The 15,253-nt window shown below is 44.0% G+C and overlaps 1 protein-coding gene across 7 annotated transcripts in view; it reads right to left on the bottom strand.

The window, feature by feature from the left end:
* MARK3 (microtubule affinity regulating kinase 3) overlaps window positions 1-14,443 on the bottom strand; it is a 59,628-nt gene extending 45,185 nt beyond the window's left edge. The window contains exons 1-2 of one of the 7 annotated variants that reach the window (XM_042873170.1): window positions 14,201-14,443; window positions 1,569-1,760 (exon numbers count right to left, since the gene is read on the bottom strand). In XM_042873170.1, coding sequence (XP_042729104.1) covers window positions 1,569-1,760; window positions 14,201-14,251 — 243 coding nt within the window. In that variant the 5' untranslated portion in view covers window positions 14,252-14,443. The remainder of the gene's footprint in view (window positions 1-1,568; window positions 1,761-14,200) is intronic. The other 6 variants (XM_042873181.1, XM_042873191.1, XM_042873228.1 and 3 more) reach the window with 6 other exon arrangements.
* Window positions 14,444-15,253: the final 810 nt, after the last annotated feature.

Below are 15,253 nucleotides of genomic sequence, written 5' to 3'. Positions count from 1 at the left end.
ATATACATCTAACATAGGAAACCACTATCAATGCACTATAGTTCATCTAGCAGGAAGAAAGTCTTGCACATCTCTCCTACAAAAAAGGAGAAACAGTTCAAAATACCTTCAAGTTATTCTTGCAAAAGTAGCTTGTTTCCTTCAAAGGAATGCACTCCTTTAGGTACCCTGAACCAATGGCCAGATCCTTGGAAGCACTCATGCTTTGAATTGACTGAATGGCATCTATCCCATGAGAGCTGCAAAAACTTAGTACCTAAATCTTTCCAAGTTTGGCCAAAGATTTGATGGCATCCCATGATTTGCTGAAATCTCAAACAATAACAGCACACAGCTGTGTTCAACTAGAAGAAACCATAGCTGTATTTTTGCAAAGCAGTGTGTCACAAAGGCTGCAAATAGGCTCTATGATACTTATCTCCAACACTCATACCTACAATAATAGCAAAGAAATACTAAGTACGTGTATTTCCTGTGTTAAGAGCCAGTACAGAGGGAAGGAAATTTAATGGGAAAGTAATTAACTGAAAACTTTTTCTAAGAAAGAGCACTAACTTTAACACCAGAAGGCAACTGCTGACCACCAGAACTGACAGCTTTGAAAACCAAACCAAAACAAATAATCCCTCTCAGCAACTCTTGCAAAGTGATGCCTCCTCAGCTTTTCCCAGTGATATTGGATTGGATTCCATATTAACTCATAAAAATAAATTCTCCTGAAGTACTATAATCAACTACTTAGTTTTCTTCAAAAATTTTTGCTTTAATCAACATTTCACTAATTACACAGGTTTGTCAAGAATAGGTCAACAAGGAGTTTCTCTCTCTTTCAGTATGTAGTGTTGCTACTAATAAGATCAGCACTAAGATACACCTTGCTGTAATGAGCAAACAGCAACATAACTTTCCAAATCAGAACCATCATTAGGTAGAAGTTATTAATTATGTTACAGTGGCATGCAGAAACTAATTGCAGGGCTGAGTTAAACACTATGTAGAGATAGGAGAGTAAGCCTGTCTGCACCACACAGCAGAGCAGCAGACTCACAGAACAAACTGGAATGTCTTCCCAGAGCTGCAGACACTGGCAGAGCTCCTAGGAGACGCATCACTCTAACCAGAAAATGCTCTGTACTGGGCTATCCAGACCAAGCAGATCACCATAATCAAGGGCATGGATTCACTGCCTTTTCTGACTCCACTTCCAGTATAGTCCTGAGCTGTGCTGGTTAGCAACACCAAGAGGCAATCTTCCTAGCAAGCTTATTTGATTACTGTATATTCAGCCTGTTTTCCAGGAACGGAGAATTTAGACACGAATTCTGGTACCAAGCCTGAATGTAATTCACATGCACAGAGATTTGTAGAAAATGCAAATTTAAGAGACCTTTTTCAAAAGAAGCTATTTGAGGATCATTAGAACTAAAAATGCAGATTTTATTTTCAGGCTTTTTTCCTAAAACAGTGTTAATATCTCTAGTAAAAAGTTCACAGACTCGGACAGCATTATTTTAAGAGATAATCCCAATGACAGCAATTCACTGTTACTCATTCCCATACCACTTTACCTCTCTGCCTGTGAGGATGTGCCTCGCCAGCTTTACTTTTGCAAAATTCCCCTTTCCAATCGTTTTGAGGAGTCTGTAATTTCCAATATGTGGTTGCTCATCTGCACAGGAAGCTATAGAATTCCTGCAACGAGCTCCAGAGCGCCCAGATCGAGAGGAAACTTCCTGTCGTCCATCTCCATGGGACGTGTGCTGCAATGAAAACATACACACATAAGGCTGAGAAATAAAGAAAAAAAATCATATCAATGTTGAGACAGTTTAATACTATTGATAAAATGAAAATTCTTCTCCAAGAGGGTTTTTTTCTTCTTGTGCTGAGATGCCTGTTCCTACAAAACTTCATGTCTGGAAATACACAAGACAGTCTGGAGAACTATGGAAGAAATCTTAACATATATAAAAACCACAAATATTAATAGGTATAATTAACAGTAATTAATAATACTTCTTCATCTCCTGGCAAAGAGCTTATTTCTGAAAGAGAAGGTTCCCCTCACATCCCTTAGCTCCCAGCTCACGCCTGCAGTCTATACACCATTCTCATCAATTAAAGCATTGGTCACATACACTCAGTAGGCTGCAAATGTGGAGCAAGTGCTCGGCTCCACATAAGACAACAGGCTAAATTTACTGCCATCCCAGAATTCCTACATTGTGCTGTCTGTCTAAAGACATCCAGAGGAGGTTTAGGACAAAAAGCAGAAGGTATTCTTAATTCTCCCCTCTCGAAATGTTAAGATTTTCTGCTCTCTTTGCTCATTCTTCTTGCTGATTATAGTTTTCAGAAGCAGTGGCATTCATCAAGAAGTTAAAGCATTAGCCTCAATGAAATCTTTGCTATAACCCAATCACAGAGAAGCTCATTTTTCTGTTCAAACACTACTCAAGCATGCAGGTCAGCTTAGGAGGATAGAATTTCAAGGTTCCTTCAAAAGCACAACCACAGAATGGTTTGGGTTGGAAAGGACCTTCAAGATCATCTAGCTCCAAATATGTAAGTACGTAGACGCTTAGCTATCATTCCCTCTGTTTCAGCGTCTCAGTATCAAATACCCTTTCACTTACAAAAACATAACCATTAGATATCTGTTACACCAACAGCCAACAAGGACTTGCAACAGTGTGCTCAGGTATCTGTTTAACATATTGTTTGTAGCTTCGTCTTTTCCATAAAGCACCACCTTTAGAAAGGGATCTTCAAATGTATATCCCATGGGTAAATCTACTCAGTTTCTAGTGGAGACATCTATCTTGTCATCCATTGGCAGAATGGAATAAGCTTTGTTTCATATGTTTTATACTGCTTTGGGAATTCAAGAATAAGGATTAGGCTTACCATATTATAAATACAAAAAGCAGCACATATACAAGCCTCCAAGAAAACAACATTCAATAAAGGATTTAGAAGTATGTTTTCCTCTCAAGTAGTCTAAGTATACTGTTCTGTTTCTTAAGGGAAAATTACATTTTCTGTATGACTGAAGTACAATTTCTGTAATATAATGGTGTTTATTTTCCAAATAATGCAATTGCTTTCTCCCTCCTTGAAGTCTGTATCATATAGGGCAGCAAGAAGTTATCTCCATTTATCCCGCATTCCCTTCTGCTCTTTCCAACACTTGCCATGCTGTTTATTTGAGCCCCAAAGGGCCCCATGCAGTTATCTATCCCTTCAACTTCTTTCTGCATTAGTTGTAGCTTTTCTACTCTTGCTGAAACCCAGCAGGGACAGCCAAAAACCTGGCAGACAGGTTTCAGTGTGAAATCACCACAGCAAAGGAATGAGAGATGATAACTGAAAAGTTAACAACCGTGGTACAAGCAGAAATGAAAAAAAAAAAAAAAAAAAAACAAACAAAACACATGCCTGCATGGCACTTGGCAAGTTCATGCACTATTTAATAACCTGATGTAACCCTGTGACCACATACTCTGGCACCTTACGTTCCTCGGTTTGTTAATTTGAGTGCAACAGCTGTGATCAAATTATTTTTAAAAAGCCATTTGTTTCATTTATGAAACACTAGTGATAGGAAGGCTAGATCAACCCGCAGAAATCTGTTGCAATAGTTACTATTTAAAAATAAAAAAATCAATGGTAGTACATATAATGTTTTAGTGTCAATCTGGCTTTGGCTTCTCTTTATGGCCTGGCCATTGTTACCAGATTTCTACTTCCAGTGCAGCACTTAATTACTCTGGTCACATAATCCCTTTACTTTAATAAGATACATATAGCCTCCCTAAGCAGCTGCTGTAAGAATGATTAAAGACTCTTGTATGATAATGATAAAGTTTCTTGTAGTTCTTTTCAGAGCATTCCAATTTCTCCAACACCTTTAGTGGGGTTCATGCTTGCGCTGCGCACACCATAGCAGCAGCTGTTGCAGTTGGACAAAACACAGAGACTGCATTTGTATCTGACCACCCAACAGTAATCCCAACTCTGTGAATTACTGCTTCCCAGTCCCTTCACACGCATAACTCTCACTCCTGGTTCTTCACAAATATTACCTTACCTTTGGCTGCAGTGCAATACAGTTTCCTCACATGTACCTTATTACATGCTCCTAATGATTGGCCCATCCTGACCTACTTAGTATTTTAGCAATCTCCTCCTAGTTTTTAGGAATGGCAGTATACATGTCTTCCAAACCACTAACGGCACAAGAACCAAAAGCATAAGAACCATAACAAGATCTACATTCAAGAGCTTGATAACAACTCCACATTTTCAATTCTATCTCAAGACCTGTAACAACTGCTAAGTGCTTACCAATAGAGCATTCTCAAGGAGAGGATCAACAAGACTACCTGCATCCTTTCCAACAGCTGAAGGAACTACTAAAGCCAGTGAAATCCTGTTCCAACAATTTCATTGCTCTGCATGCCGTTAGTGCCAGGCCAATGCTGGATGTCCAGGATGCCCTCTTCATCCCCACATGCAGTGGCACAGCAATGCCAATCCTTTATACTCCCCTAAACTTTGACTTCCAACACACCTTGTAACAGGTAATGCAGAGAATTTCTCTGTCAGCTCCTAATACCTTCAAATGTCAGTCATTCAGACTGCTAGAAAAAAAAGAGCAGCAACTGCTGATGCTAGATATTAACACCCTCCTAAACTGCCATCCCTTGCAACCAGGGGCTGGGATGTCCTGTACAGGATTATGAGGATATTTCTTGGATGCGTTAGAAGAAGGCTCACTTTTAATTCACATACAGCACTCCAGGAATACAGCTGCCCTATTTATGCGGCACTACACTGAGCTGATGATTTACCTCAGAAAGGGAAGTAAAGCAGAACTAATTAGGTGACAACCTTTCCACATCTGGGCACGTGGTACAGGCACACACACTGCCTGAGCTGCCTGACCTACCTTACGTGCAGTTCAGACATGGGCATCAGGTACACCGTACTCTCAAAGCAGAGAACTTGCGTACAGTCTATTCATAACTCATCTTCCTCATATTCTCCTACTCTGTATAAGCATTATTAGATAAAAAAACAGATACTTACATATTCTATTTAATGTAGTAAAACACTTCAGTTAATATGTTTTGAGAGCCTCATTGTCCTCTGTTGAGGAATGACTTCTTGTGTCCTATCATTTTCTTCATGCTTTCTAGCTTCGCACTTAAAGGCAGGAATTAACAGCTGTGAACTTATCTGGATGAGTGTTGATAAATTTAACATAATCTCCTTGTATGGAGGTTTGCATTTCCACCCTAACTCTGATTATTTCTTTTCAAAAACATGACCTTTTTCAGTTGTGTTTTTGGAATATCAAGCTGTGTGTTCCTAAGCAGTTCAGTTCTCTCCAACTGACTCGCTCAGAGCTTGCATTCAGCTCCATAGAAATCTGTCCATTTACAGCAATACCTAATTTCGACTTCTATTTCATCTCATATCAGTAAATCTATCAGCAAGTCCTTCTTCTGTCAAATACAGAATTATACTGAACAGAAGACAAGCTTTCTAAAAACTCCAGAAACAGGTTTACAGTTTCAACGTGGGTTCTTTTTTTTTTACTGATGGAAATGAAGGAAGAGAAGTCGGTAGCATACAGTACTAAAAGGTGCAAAGTCAAAAAGCCATTTCTTTGAGCCCCAAAGGGCCCCATCCAGTTATCTATCCCTTCAACTTCTTCCTGCATTAGTTATAGCTTTTCTACTCTACCCAAATCATTTTCAAGAATCCACAGAAGAAAAGCTAAATGGCGTAGGCAAAAAGTACGAATATAGCTGGTCCAGGAACAGTTCATGTCAGGCATTGGATTGTAAAGCATTTGACTACTCAGCTTCCTAAAGGCAGCTTCCTCAGCAGCTACTTTGATGCAGCAAAAAAGCATCATTGCAGTCTATCAGCTCCTATCCCCTCCTGAAGAAACAGTGGTGCAGGGAAGCCTGCCATCCTCAAAGTGGAGACCTGAAGGAACGGGACTAAATGCTATGAGTGGGCTTGTGGACTAGTCAGTGCTCCTGCTTATTTTAAAATCAAGGTTGCCTGAATGCCGCTTATGAGAAGACAATGTTTTCCTCTATATTTCAACAAGCATCAGGTTCAATTTCTAAATCTTTTGAAGACTTCAAAGGCTTGCTTTTGTTTGTTTTGCACATGGTAGGGAGGTCCTCTAAGAAAACCTGTAAGTTTCCAAGCCAATTAGACCCCTGTCCCAACACCACTCTGCTAATACTCAACCCATGACTTGGAAACGCAGTAAAACATCTCCACTTGTGTGACCTCACTGTGAGGGACTGAGCCCAACACTAACTGGAACTGGAACACAACACAAAACCCACCTTTTCACAACAGCCTTCCCCCAATGATGAGCTGACATCCTTTCATAGCCAGACAATGATTAGCATGAAGAGAAAGAAAAAGAAAAGTAAAAAGCAAACAAAGTATGAATGTGCTGGTTAACTGAAACTGCTCTGGTAGGTGTAAGCTTTATCCAGTATCTGTATGCTTAGAGAGATCTTAACATTCCGAGCACTGAAACCCACATGGCAAGGGATGACTACTGTCAAAGTTGTTGTAATAATTACAAAGGTGCCAGCAGCTAAGGAAACACCAGGAAGAGACAGAATCTGATATTCACTGGAAGAGCTGAAAAAACGTGAAAAAATCCAGCACGGCGAGGACATGCAAAAATACCGTATGATGGTCAATAGGAAGCGTTTTTTCTGAAACAGGGAGGACAAATGCTATCAACATTTTTGTTTAAAGTGGTCACGGCGCACAGTGTCAAAAATTACTTTCCAATCAACCCAATGAACAAAGAAAAATTAATCTTACAAAAATCTCCAGGAACATTTACCACCTTAGCTGTTGTCATGTCTGCATGAAACACTACGCAGAGATGTTGCAGAGCTTCCGGGAGAGCTGTCAGACCAGCAAGAACCGCGATAGTCTCAGCAGATTCACTATTTTTAATTATAGCTAAAAAAGTTACAGCCTCATCTTTACATAACTAATCACCTAAACATTCCAGGACACAATAAACATTTGAGACACTAAGTAGATCTCTTCATTACTGCATCCTGTGTACATGGCATATAAACACATGGGAATTTGTCACCCTCCACATCTTTCACAGCAGTAACTTAAGGAAAACATATCAGGACACACATCACAGACTTTCAAAGCACCCAAACATTTTAAGTTATATATTTTAAGACTAACTTCCCTGCAACTCTTCCTAACAATCCGTTGCACTTTACTTCACATCTATCGTTAATACATTTTCGAACGCACAGACTGCTGAGTACTACTCACGGTAAGAGAATAGAGATTAGCCCTAAAAATATTCACAGAGGGAGTGTCTTATTGTGCAGATATACCCATGAAAAAGCAGAGTAAGGTATCCTGTGACTGCTTACAAAGGAATTCCGCCGGCAAGTCAAAACAAAGACCTCAGTTTCTACTAACGACTGAGGTTTCATGGCAAACACTTGGCCATAATTATCTATCTAAAAATCAGTATTCAATCTTTAAATCATTGTTTATTATAAAATATCACATTATTTTCCTGTATTACACAATAGAAGATAGCAGTAAGGTATTTAATTCCCTTGCACCATTAACCAGTGCACAAAGCAGGACACGGAGGGGGATGGACCTTGTCAGGCCCACTGTGCTGTGCTTATGTATGCATAACTCTTGTGCTTCATCACATATCTTTAAAAGGTGGTTTTTAAATTAGCTCACTACATAATCAATCTTAAGGAACAACGGCCATGGCTTCCATCTCATGAAATTTTAAATGCTGACTTACAAAGGCAAATGCTATCCAACGTGGCACTCAGTTACCAGCCCACGACAGCAGATTTATTCACTGAGCAATGGCCATTGTGGCTGCTGGGATCGAGTGGAACAACTGAGAGGGTCAGGACTCAGCAAGAAATAAAGAGACTTTCTGTAAATACAGTGTAGTCGGCGAAGAAGTGGAAATGCTAATTTGGATGCTTCCACTGTGAAAAGGTGGAGGACTTGCTGCACAGTTCTTGGCCTGCTGTCGTACTCATTTATTTATCTGGTATGACACTTTGGGAAAATGAATAGCCAGTTTAATTAGGTCACATTTGTCTGGTTTAAAGAGAACCTTAAGAGCAAATACAATCTTTGTATACCTCTTGACATACATTCCCAGTTCTGCCTACAGGTGTGAGTGGAGGACAGGAAGAAAGGAGGGCAAAAACCAGCAGTGAGAGAGGCCAAGGCAGCAACAGCACAGCACAGCAACTTCCTCCCAGCATGGGGCAGCACACAGGCAGGTGGCACAGACTGATGCGTGATAGACCTCCCTACTGCACAGAGGAAACATTGCTAATGAGGGGCTCGCCCTCAGCTCTCAGACACTTGCAAATTTTGGCCATAGCCAGCCTGTGCTAAAGGTATGTGACAGAGCTGGACACCACCACCCTAGAGATGAGGGTGGGATAGAGCTGGCAGCCCACACTACAGCTTTTGGCAAGGGACAGAGCCTGCCCTTCAGACGTGCAGGTTTCAGCCTAGAGTTCTTCACCTCTCACCACTACAGGCTGTGCTGATGCATTTGATACTGTTTGGGTCATACTCCATACAATGTATGAAAGAGGGAATTTGTAATTCCGTGATTAGCGCTGAACAACAGCAGTGAAGAAATCCTGCTTATACAATCAAAAAGATAAGTCTGGGGCCGGTCAGAAAAGCTTTTTAAAAGCTCTTTTGTTGCCTCACATTATCAAGATCTGACATTTACCATATCTTTCAAGCCAAAGTTTCTTTACTGCTGATTAAAACGGATATTTATTGACATCAGCCTGGGGAACAGTAGCTGAAGAGCCAACCATATTCTAACCTTCATCAACAATACTGCCAACTAAGTCATTTCCAGAATCATCATTGTCAGTAATTACATGCTAAACAAAAAAAAACCTCGCAGTCAGTTTTCAAAGACCACACTGAGCTTGCAGATAGAGAATTTTGTTTAGGCTTTAACCCTGCAGGAACAAATTTTATTTGAAAGTTAATTTCTGTTTATATGTACACAAACACACAGAGCTCAATGAGCTGCTGCTTTACGGGCCAAGAATTCTTATTAACCTGAGGGCTTCACCGGGAGGCTGGCAGCAGTGTTATCACAGGTGTGCTCAGCACCTTTCAGGCCTATGCCTTAGCAGCAGTAGGCCTCTATTCCTCATACACACTCAGTGATTTTTAGAGGCTGATGATCTCCACATTAAGCAGAGCCAACCTCGACACGACACAAGCCAAAACCAAAGCAACCTCCATTTCTGATCCGGCTGCCACCAACAAGGCAGCATTACTTGGCGGAGGAGGAAGTTGCAGACGCATGCTATTTAAATATCACATGAAACGGAGATTAGGGAGACAAATGCCTCCACTCTTAGAATTCCTCAGGCTTAAGTCACCTGTGATGTGTGGTCACTGGGGATTGTCTGCTCACATCAACAGGAATGTTCCCAACTAGAATTAAAACAGAGAATCTGGCAGGTGAGTGAATTGGTAAGAAATCTTAGGAGGAAGTCTACTAAGTTTTGGGTATTAAAAACCAGATCTGCTCTTTCCGTTTTCTTTCAGTAATTTCCATAGCTGCGTTCTGTTCTACAGACTGCTTCTTCTAATAAGCCACACTGAGAGGTATTAATAAATAAAACAGGAACACCAAGTCTGATTTTCTAACTAATTCTGGCATATGGTTCCCACATTCTGTTTTTCTGAGCTACTGAAACAATGTAAAAGATAAATAAAATGTGAGCTGGTAGTAGCACGAGAACACAATCTGAATGGTGCACCACTGCAGTCATTTGTTAAAGAGAAAAAACAACCCTATTTTAAGTTGTCCTAGCCTTTAGGCTGGCTTAAACCAAGTAGAACCAAAATTCTAAGACATGTTTCTAGCCTTTCCCATCTGAACTGGATGGTCCTCTTTTCTCCTTTGTGTCAGTATTAACAGCCACACAAAACAGAAATAAAACCACTGTTTTAAAGGATTCATTTCAGTCAGATCACACAGCTGACCAGACTTGTTGTACAGCTCCGTGATTATCAGCGCCAACACAAACCACGGGTGGGAAGGGGCAGCCAAGGCTGATTCCTGCAGCAGCCTTACAACGGTGGAACTGACAGTGATGAGATGATACTGCACAGGTTGTTCAGCAGGGCAGAAGCATCAACTGTCCCCTTTTGATGGCAATACTACACAGCCTAATTGGTTTTTGTTGTTGTTGTTGAGTACAACCACCATGGTACTGGGCTATCAGGTATCCTAGGCACTAAGAAATGTACAAAAAACATTTCTGCTCTTGAAAATTATATAAATAATATAATAAAAATAAAAATACACCCCAGATGAAGTGATTAAAAATATTTACTTTTAGATATTCTTCCACCTTTACCCAATTTAACTCAGCACTTTTATACTGGAGAAAAATATGAGAGAACTGTCACAGCTGTCCCTGTAAAAGAAAATCCACGACTGTAGAGCACAGGCAATGCTGCCCTCATCATCCCCTTCTTAAAAAACCACACCATGGAGGAAATCATTCTGATTACGGATCTACCCGTAATAGGAGAAGTCTGATAAATAATATATAGAATAATGCCAGCTTGTCTATTGTCTGCAAATGCTCTAATGCATTTCATATCTAACTGGTAATAATAAATCAAGAGGCAGCACTAAGCTTTACAGTACCTTAAAAGTAAATTTTTGAATCTATTCTCAACTTTACAAAATCTTCTTTAAATAAAAAATTCAATGGGACACTTTTCCTGCACAGAATCCTTTTGTACAGGCTTGTACAAGCACAGTTGCCATCACACTGGCGTTGTTCAATAGCAAATTTTTCACATTAGACACAGTTGTGGAGAGAAGAGCATATTTTAGTCTCGCTTTTACTCAAATTACTTACATTTGGAATTCAGAATGGTCTGCAGCACTGACATTACCTTCTCTTCCCCTCAGAAACACAGCTGTGCAACTAACAGAGGTTCAAATTAAATACTTCAGTTTAAAACTTTGCTATTTCATGCTCTTAAAAAAAAAACTAAACTAACCTTCCACACCACCTGTATTTCCTTCTCTCTATCGACACTAACATCTTGCCATTCCTTGGGAATTTTTATGGGTATTTGTCCTGTTCTCCAGGACCTCACTCCTCCTGCTCCTATTTCTTTGTTCCTGGTTGTCCTCCATCCTGTCATACGCACAACCCTCTGTGGCTCCTCTTTTCCATCATCTACCATCTTTCCACACTCTTTCTTCCTCCGTGGATCTTCTCTCCCCTCATCACTATTAAAATAGGATTGCTCATCCTTTTCTCCCTAGAAGTCCTTCTTCTACATTGACCCTTCACTTCCAGTTTTGGATGAAGGTCTATGCCATTTCTCTTATGTGCAGGACACAATTCTGCAGATGGCAGAAGAGAAGGGGAGACAATTCTGAGAACCTCTCCTTCACTTGTGTCCCCTGAGCAGCTGGCAGTCACTGCTGTGAAAGACATCACCAGTGAGGAGCTGTTCCACCTTTGTGGTGAGCAGCCAGCTCATTTGCAGGCAAACAGCCAGCTCCCAACTGCCCAAGTGTGAAGTTCCTATGATCACAGATCATCTGGGATGCCTTTCCTTTCAACACCAGGTGACTCCTCGCCAAATTCTTTAATCTGAGGCACTTACAGCTTGATGGCTGCCAGTGGCTTTGGGGGAAAGTCACTGTGACAGCATTTCCACTTCAGCAGTATGTGCATGATGAAGCACCTCAGTGCTATCCACCACCTTCAAAGAAAAAAAATCAAGTGCTGACAATTAGACCTTGTCTATTTAACAGGAACTGCCAAGTGCTGAACGTGGTTAACTGCAAGTATAGACAATAATTTACATGCACCATCATTCTGGAGGCTAACTCCACATTCAAAACTGCATGTACAGGCATGGATAAAATACGATCAGCTCACTTATACCACATTCAGCACCAGCCAAGGCTTTCTTAGCAGTGGTAATCTTCCAAACAGCATTGAGAGGGTCCACCGCCATGCCCCAAAGGCTGGCTGAACACCTTGGCACTTCTTAAGCTATCTGAACTTCAAAGAGTCCTATGAATATTAACTAACTTCTCTTAAGTGGAAGAAAATCAAGGGTTCCGTTCACCTGTGAAAACACAGCATTGGGCTTCAGGCTGGAAGAACAATTAGTTGATGCATCAAAAATGCTACATTTTGTATTTAAAAATAAAACAGTTAATTTTGTATCCATTTCCAGCCTATGGGTAACTCACCCAGACTAAACCTGGACTGAAATTTTAAAAAGGCAAAGCAAGTATCCATTTTGGTGAAGTCCTGGATCACCAACAGTCAGAACATGAGAGAGGGCTACTCCAGGGCTGCAGCACCTTACTGTGGGATCACTGCAACGGATCTGGAAGCGACTCATGTTGGTTGCCTCCTGCCACTATCACTACCTACAGGTATTTCTGTGGTCGCCAGCCAAAGCACAGCAGTTGAAAGATATGCCTTAATCAAAACCTAAGGCGACTCATCTGCAAGCCAGACAATCCCTGTATGTTAAATTATGGAGATGACTAAAGAGAAGTGTCAGACCAACGTTTTGAAGTGAGAACAAGGTGCCTTAAGTGGAAGATATGTAAAGCCTAACTTCAAGTGCTAAAACACTCTGCTTGTGAATAATGCATTTCATCAAGCACATGCTAAGTCTTTCTACCATTAAGCTATCCATAGCGGGGTTGGAGTTAACCACACTGGAGAACCTGATCTAAGCAGCACCTAAAAGGATTTACTGGAAGGCCTCCATGCGTATACCTGGAGCTCCAAAGTCTCAGTAAGGTTTATCCACAGACAAAATAATTATCTGAATAAACTCTGTATTTTCTGGAGTGTGCTGCATCACCTCTCCCCACGGCATAGGAAGAGTCACATAGCACTTTAATTATTTTCTTCCACAAGGCAGGAAGCTCACTGAGATTTTACAACCAAACATGCTTAGTTGGCTTTTTGTTCAATGCAGCCCTTAGCCTGCAGGTTGCATCTAGTGCTAAAACAAATAAAGATCACAGAAGTTAGAAGTGCCTATTATGTCAATAAAATCCAAATCCCTCGTAATGCAGTAATTGTTCCACGCAGCGTGTTTTCCAGTGCTTTGTCTGGTCTTGTTTTGAACAATGGGGCAACCATCACCTTCCTTAGACTATTTATGGGCTGAACAATCCAACAGTTTTTCCTGATCTGTAACCAAAGTTTCCACCTTTTATGTCAGACACATATGCAAGCCCTCACAAAAACCCTCCTCTGTCAAGTTAAGAATCTCATCTCTATAGAGCCCCTGAGAGCCTTTACAGAAAGCTCAATACCAAGTTCACCCATCGACTCATTTCAGGCTACAGCAACTGACAACTCCCTTCTGCACAGCCTCTGCATTTTCCCCCAGCAATGAAAGAGAAAAACGCTCAGACAGGATTACCCCGGGATCAAGTAAGTTTTCATACAGAAGAAGCACAGCTCTTATTTGCAAAAAGGGAGGCTCCCACCCAGCTTCATTTTTGGCTGCCTGCTCATGCGGTACCACCTCTGTATTTTTTCCCCTTTAGCCTATGACCTGCGCGATTGTTAACACAGCGGCTCGGCTCGATCTCGTCAATAAAACCTAAGAAAAACATAATTAAAAAGGAACAGGCTCTCTGGATCGGAAGCGGATTTCAATAAAACGGACCTTTCCGTGCCATCGGCACAGGTGACGGAGCCCGACAGCGTCACCGCCGTGCAGAACCCCGCACACCAGCGGGGAAGAGGCCCATTATGTAGGTCACCTCGCCCACCCCTCCCGACGCTCAGCGCTCGCCATCTGCTCGCTCCGAGGCGATGCGGCCGCTCCGGGCACTGAGCGCGCAGCACCGGGGCGGGATTCCTCCTCCTCCCTGCCGCGTTAGGGACCCGCGCAGCCCCGCTCCTGCGAGACGCCGCGATGCGGCGGCAGAGCCGAGCAGGCCGCTGGGTCTGCCGGGAGGCACGCGGCGCTCAACGGGCTAGAAAGGAGAACAAACGTAAGGATAAGCCGGCCCGGGGACGGAGGCAGGCGGCGCTCGGGGCGACGTCCCCCCGCCTGCGGTACTCACGTTCTCGGTGTCGCGCTCGTTCACCGTGGGCAATGGAGTCCGAGTGGACATTTTCCCTCGCTCGGGCACCAGCGCTGCCCGCGGCGCGCACTCGCACTCGCACACCACCCCCGGGCCGGGTCGGGCCGCGCTTCTGCTGGGAGGCGTCGGGCGCAGAAAGCCACCATGAAGGACGAGGTGCCGGGGGGCGGCGTCGCTCCGTGTCCCCCCGCCTCCGCGGCCGCGTTAGATCCCCCCGAGGGAGCGGGGCGGCCTCTCGCCCTCCGCCTGCCGCGGGCTCATCCTACGCTCAGCCGGGCCGGGCGGGGGGCTCAGCGGCGGTGCCTCATCGGGCGGTGACGGCGGGGGAAGGGGACGGCGGAGGGGCTGCCGGGGAAGCGGAGCGGCTCGGCCCGTCTCGCCGGCCCCTCGGCGGCTGAGCGCAGGCCGCCCACCGGGTGGGCTCCCCGCTCTTTGCCCCCGCTTCACCGGGCCGCCACCGCTCCTCGCATCCCGCCCCGCGCCCGGTTAAGGCCGACACCCCGTGGGCCGCCGGCGGGCTGGGAACGGTAACTGCCCGCCCGCCCGTCCGCTTCTCCTTTCCGTCCTCCCTCCCGCGCTCGCTACCAGCCGCCAGCTGCCCCCCGCCCCTCCGCCGCTCCCTGACGAGCCAAGATGGCCGCCCGGCTTCCTCCGCGCCGAGCCCAGCTCCGACATGAACCGGAAGGGCCCGCCCCGCGCCCGGCCGCGGCGAGGAGGCCGGCGGCGTGTTGCTAGGGGCCGGGCCGGGCGGGGTGGGGAGGAGCCGGGCTCTGCCGTTCCCTGTGCGGCTCTGAGCGGGCTCCTCCTCGGCGCGGCCTCGAGTGGGACTCTGGAGGGGGGTTGGGGTGGCTGGGAGGGCGGGGCTGGATGGAAGTGGTGTGAACAGAGGGAGCGTGAAGGAACATCGGTGGAAACGTGTCGCTAAATAGGAGCCCTCGTCCGCAGAGAGGCTGTGGGGATGTAGGGTCAGGCCCACTGCCCGTTTGTAGGCAGAGCAGGGCTGCTCACGGTCAGGGAGCTTCCCTGCTGTGT

The sequence above is a fragment of the Lagopus leucura genome, unplaced genomic scaffold, assembly GCF_019238085.1.
Source record: "Lagopus leucura isolate 7727_CA_CO unplaced genomic scaffold, USGS_WTPT01 Super-Scaffold_1, whole genome shotgun sequence".
NCBI lineage: Eukaryota > Metazoa > Chordata > Aves > Galliformes > Phasianidae > Lagopus > Lagopus leucura.
This window is presented reverse-complemented; position numbering and strand designations above follow the sequence as displayed.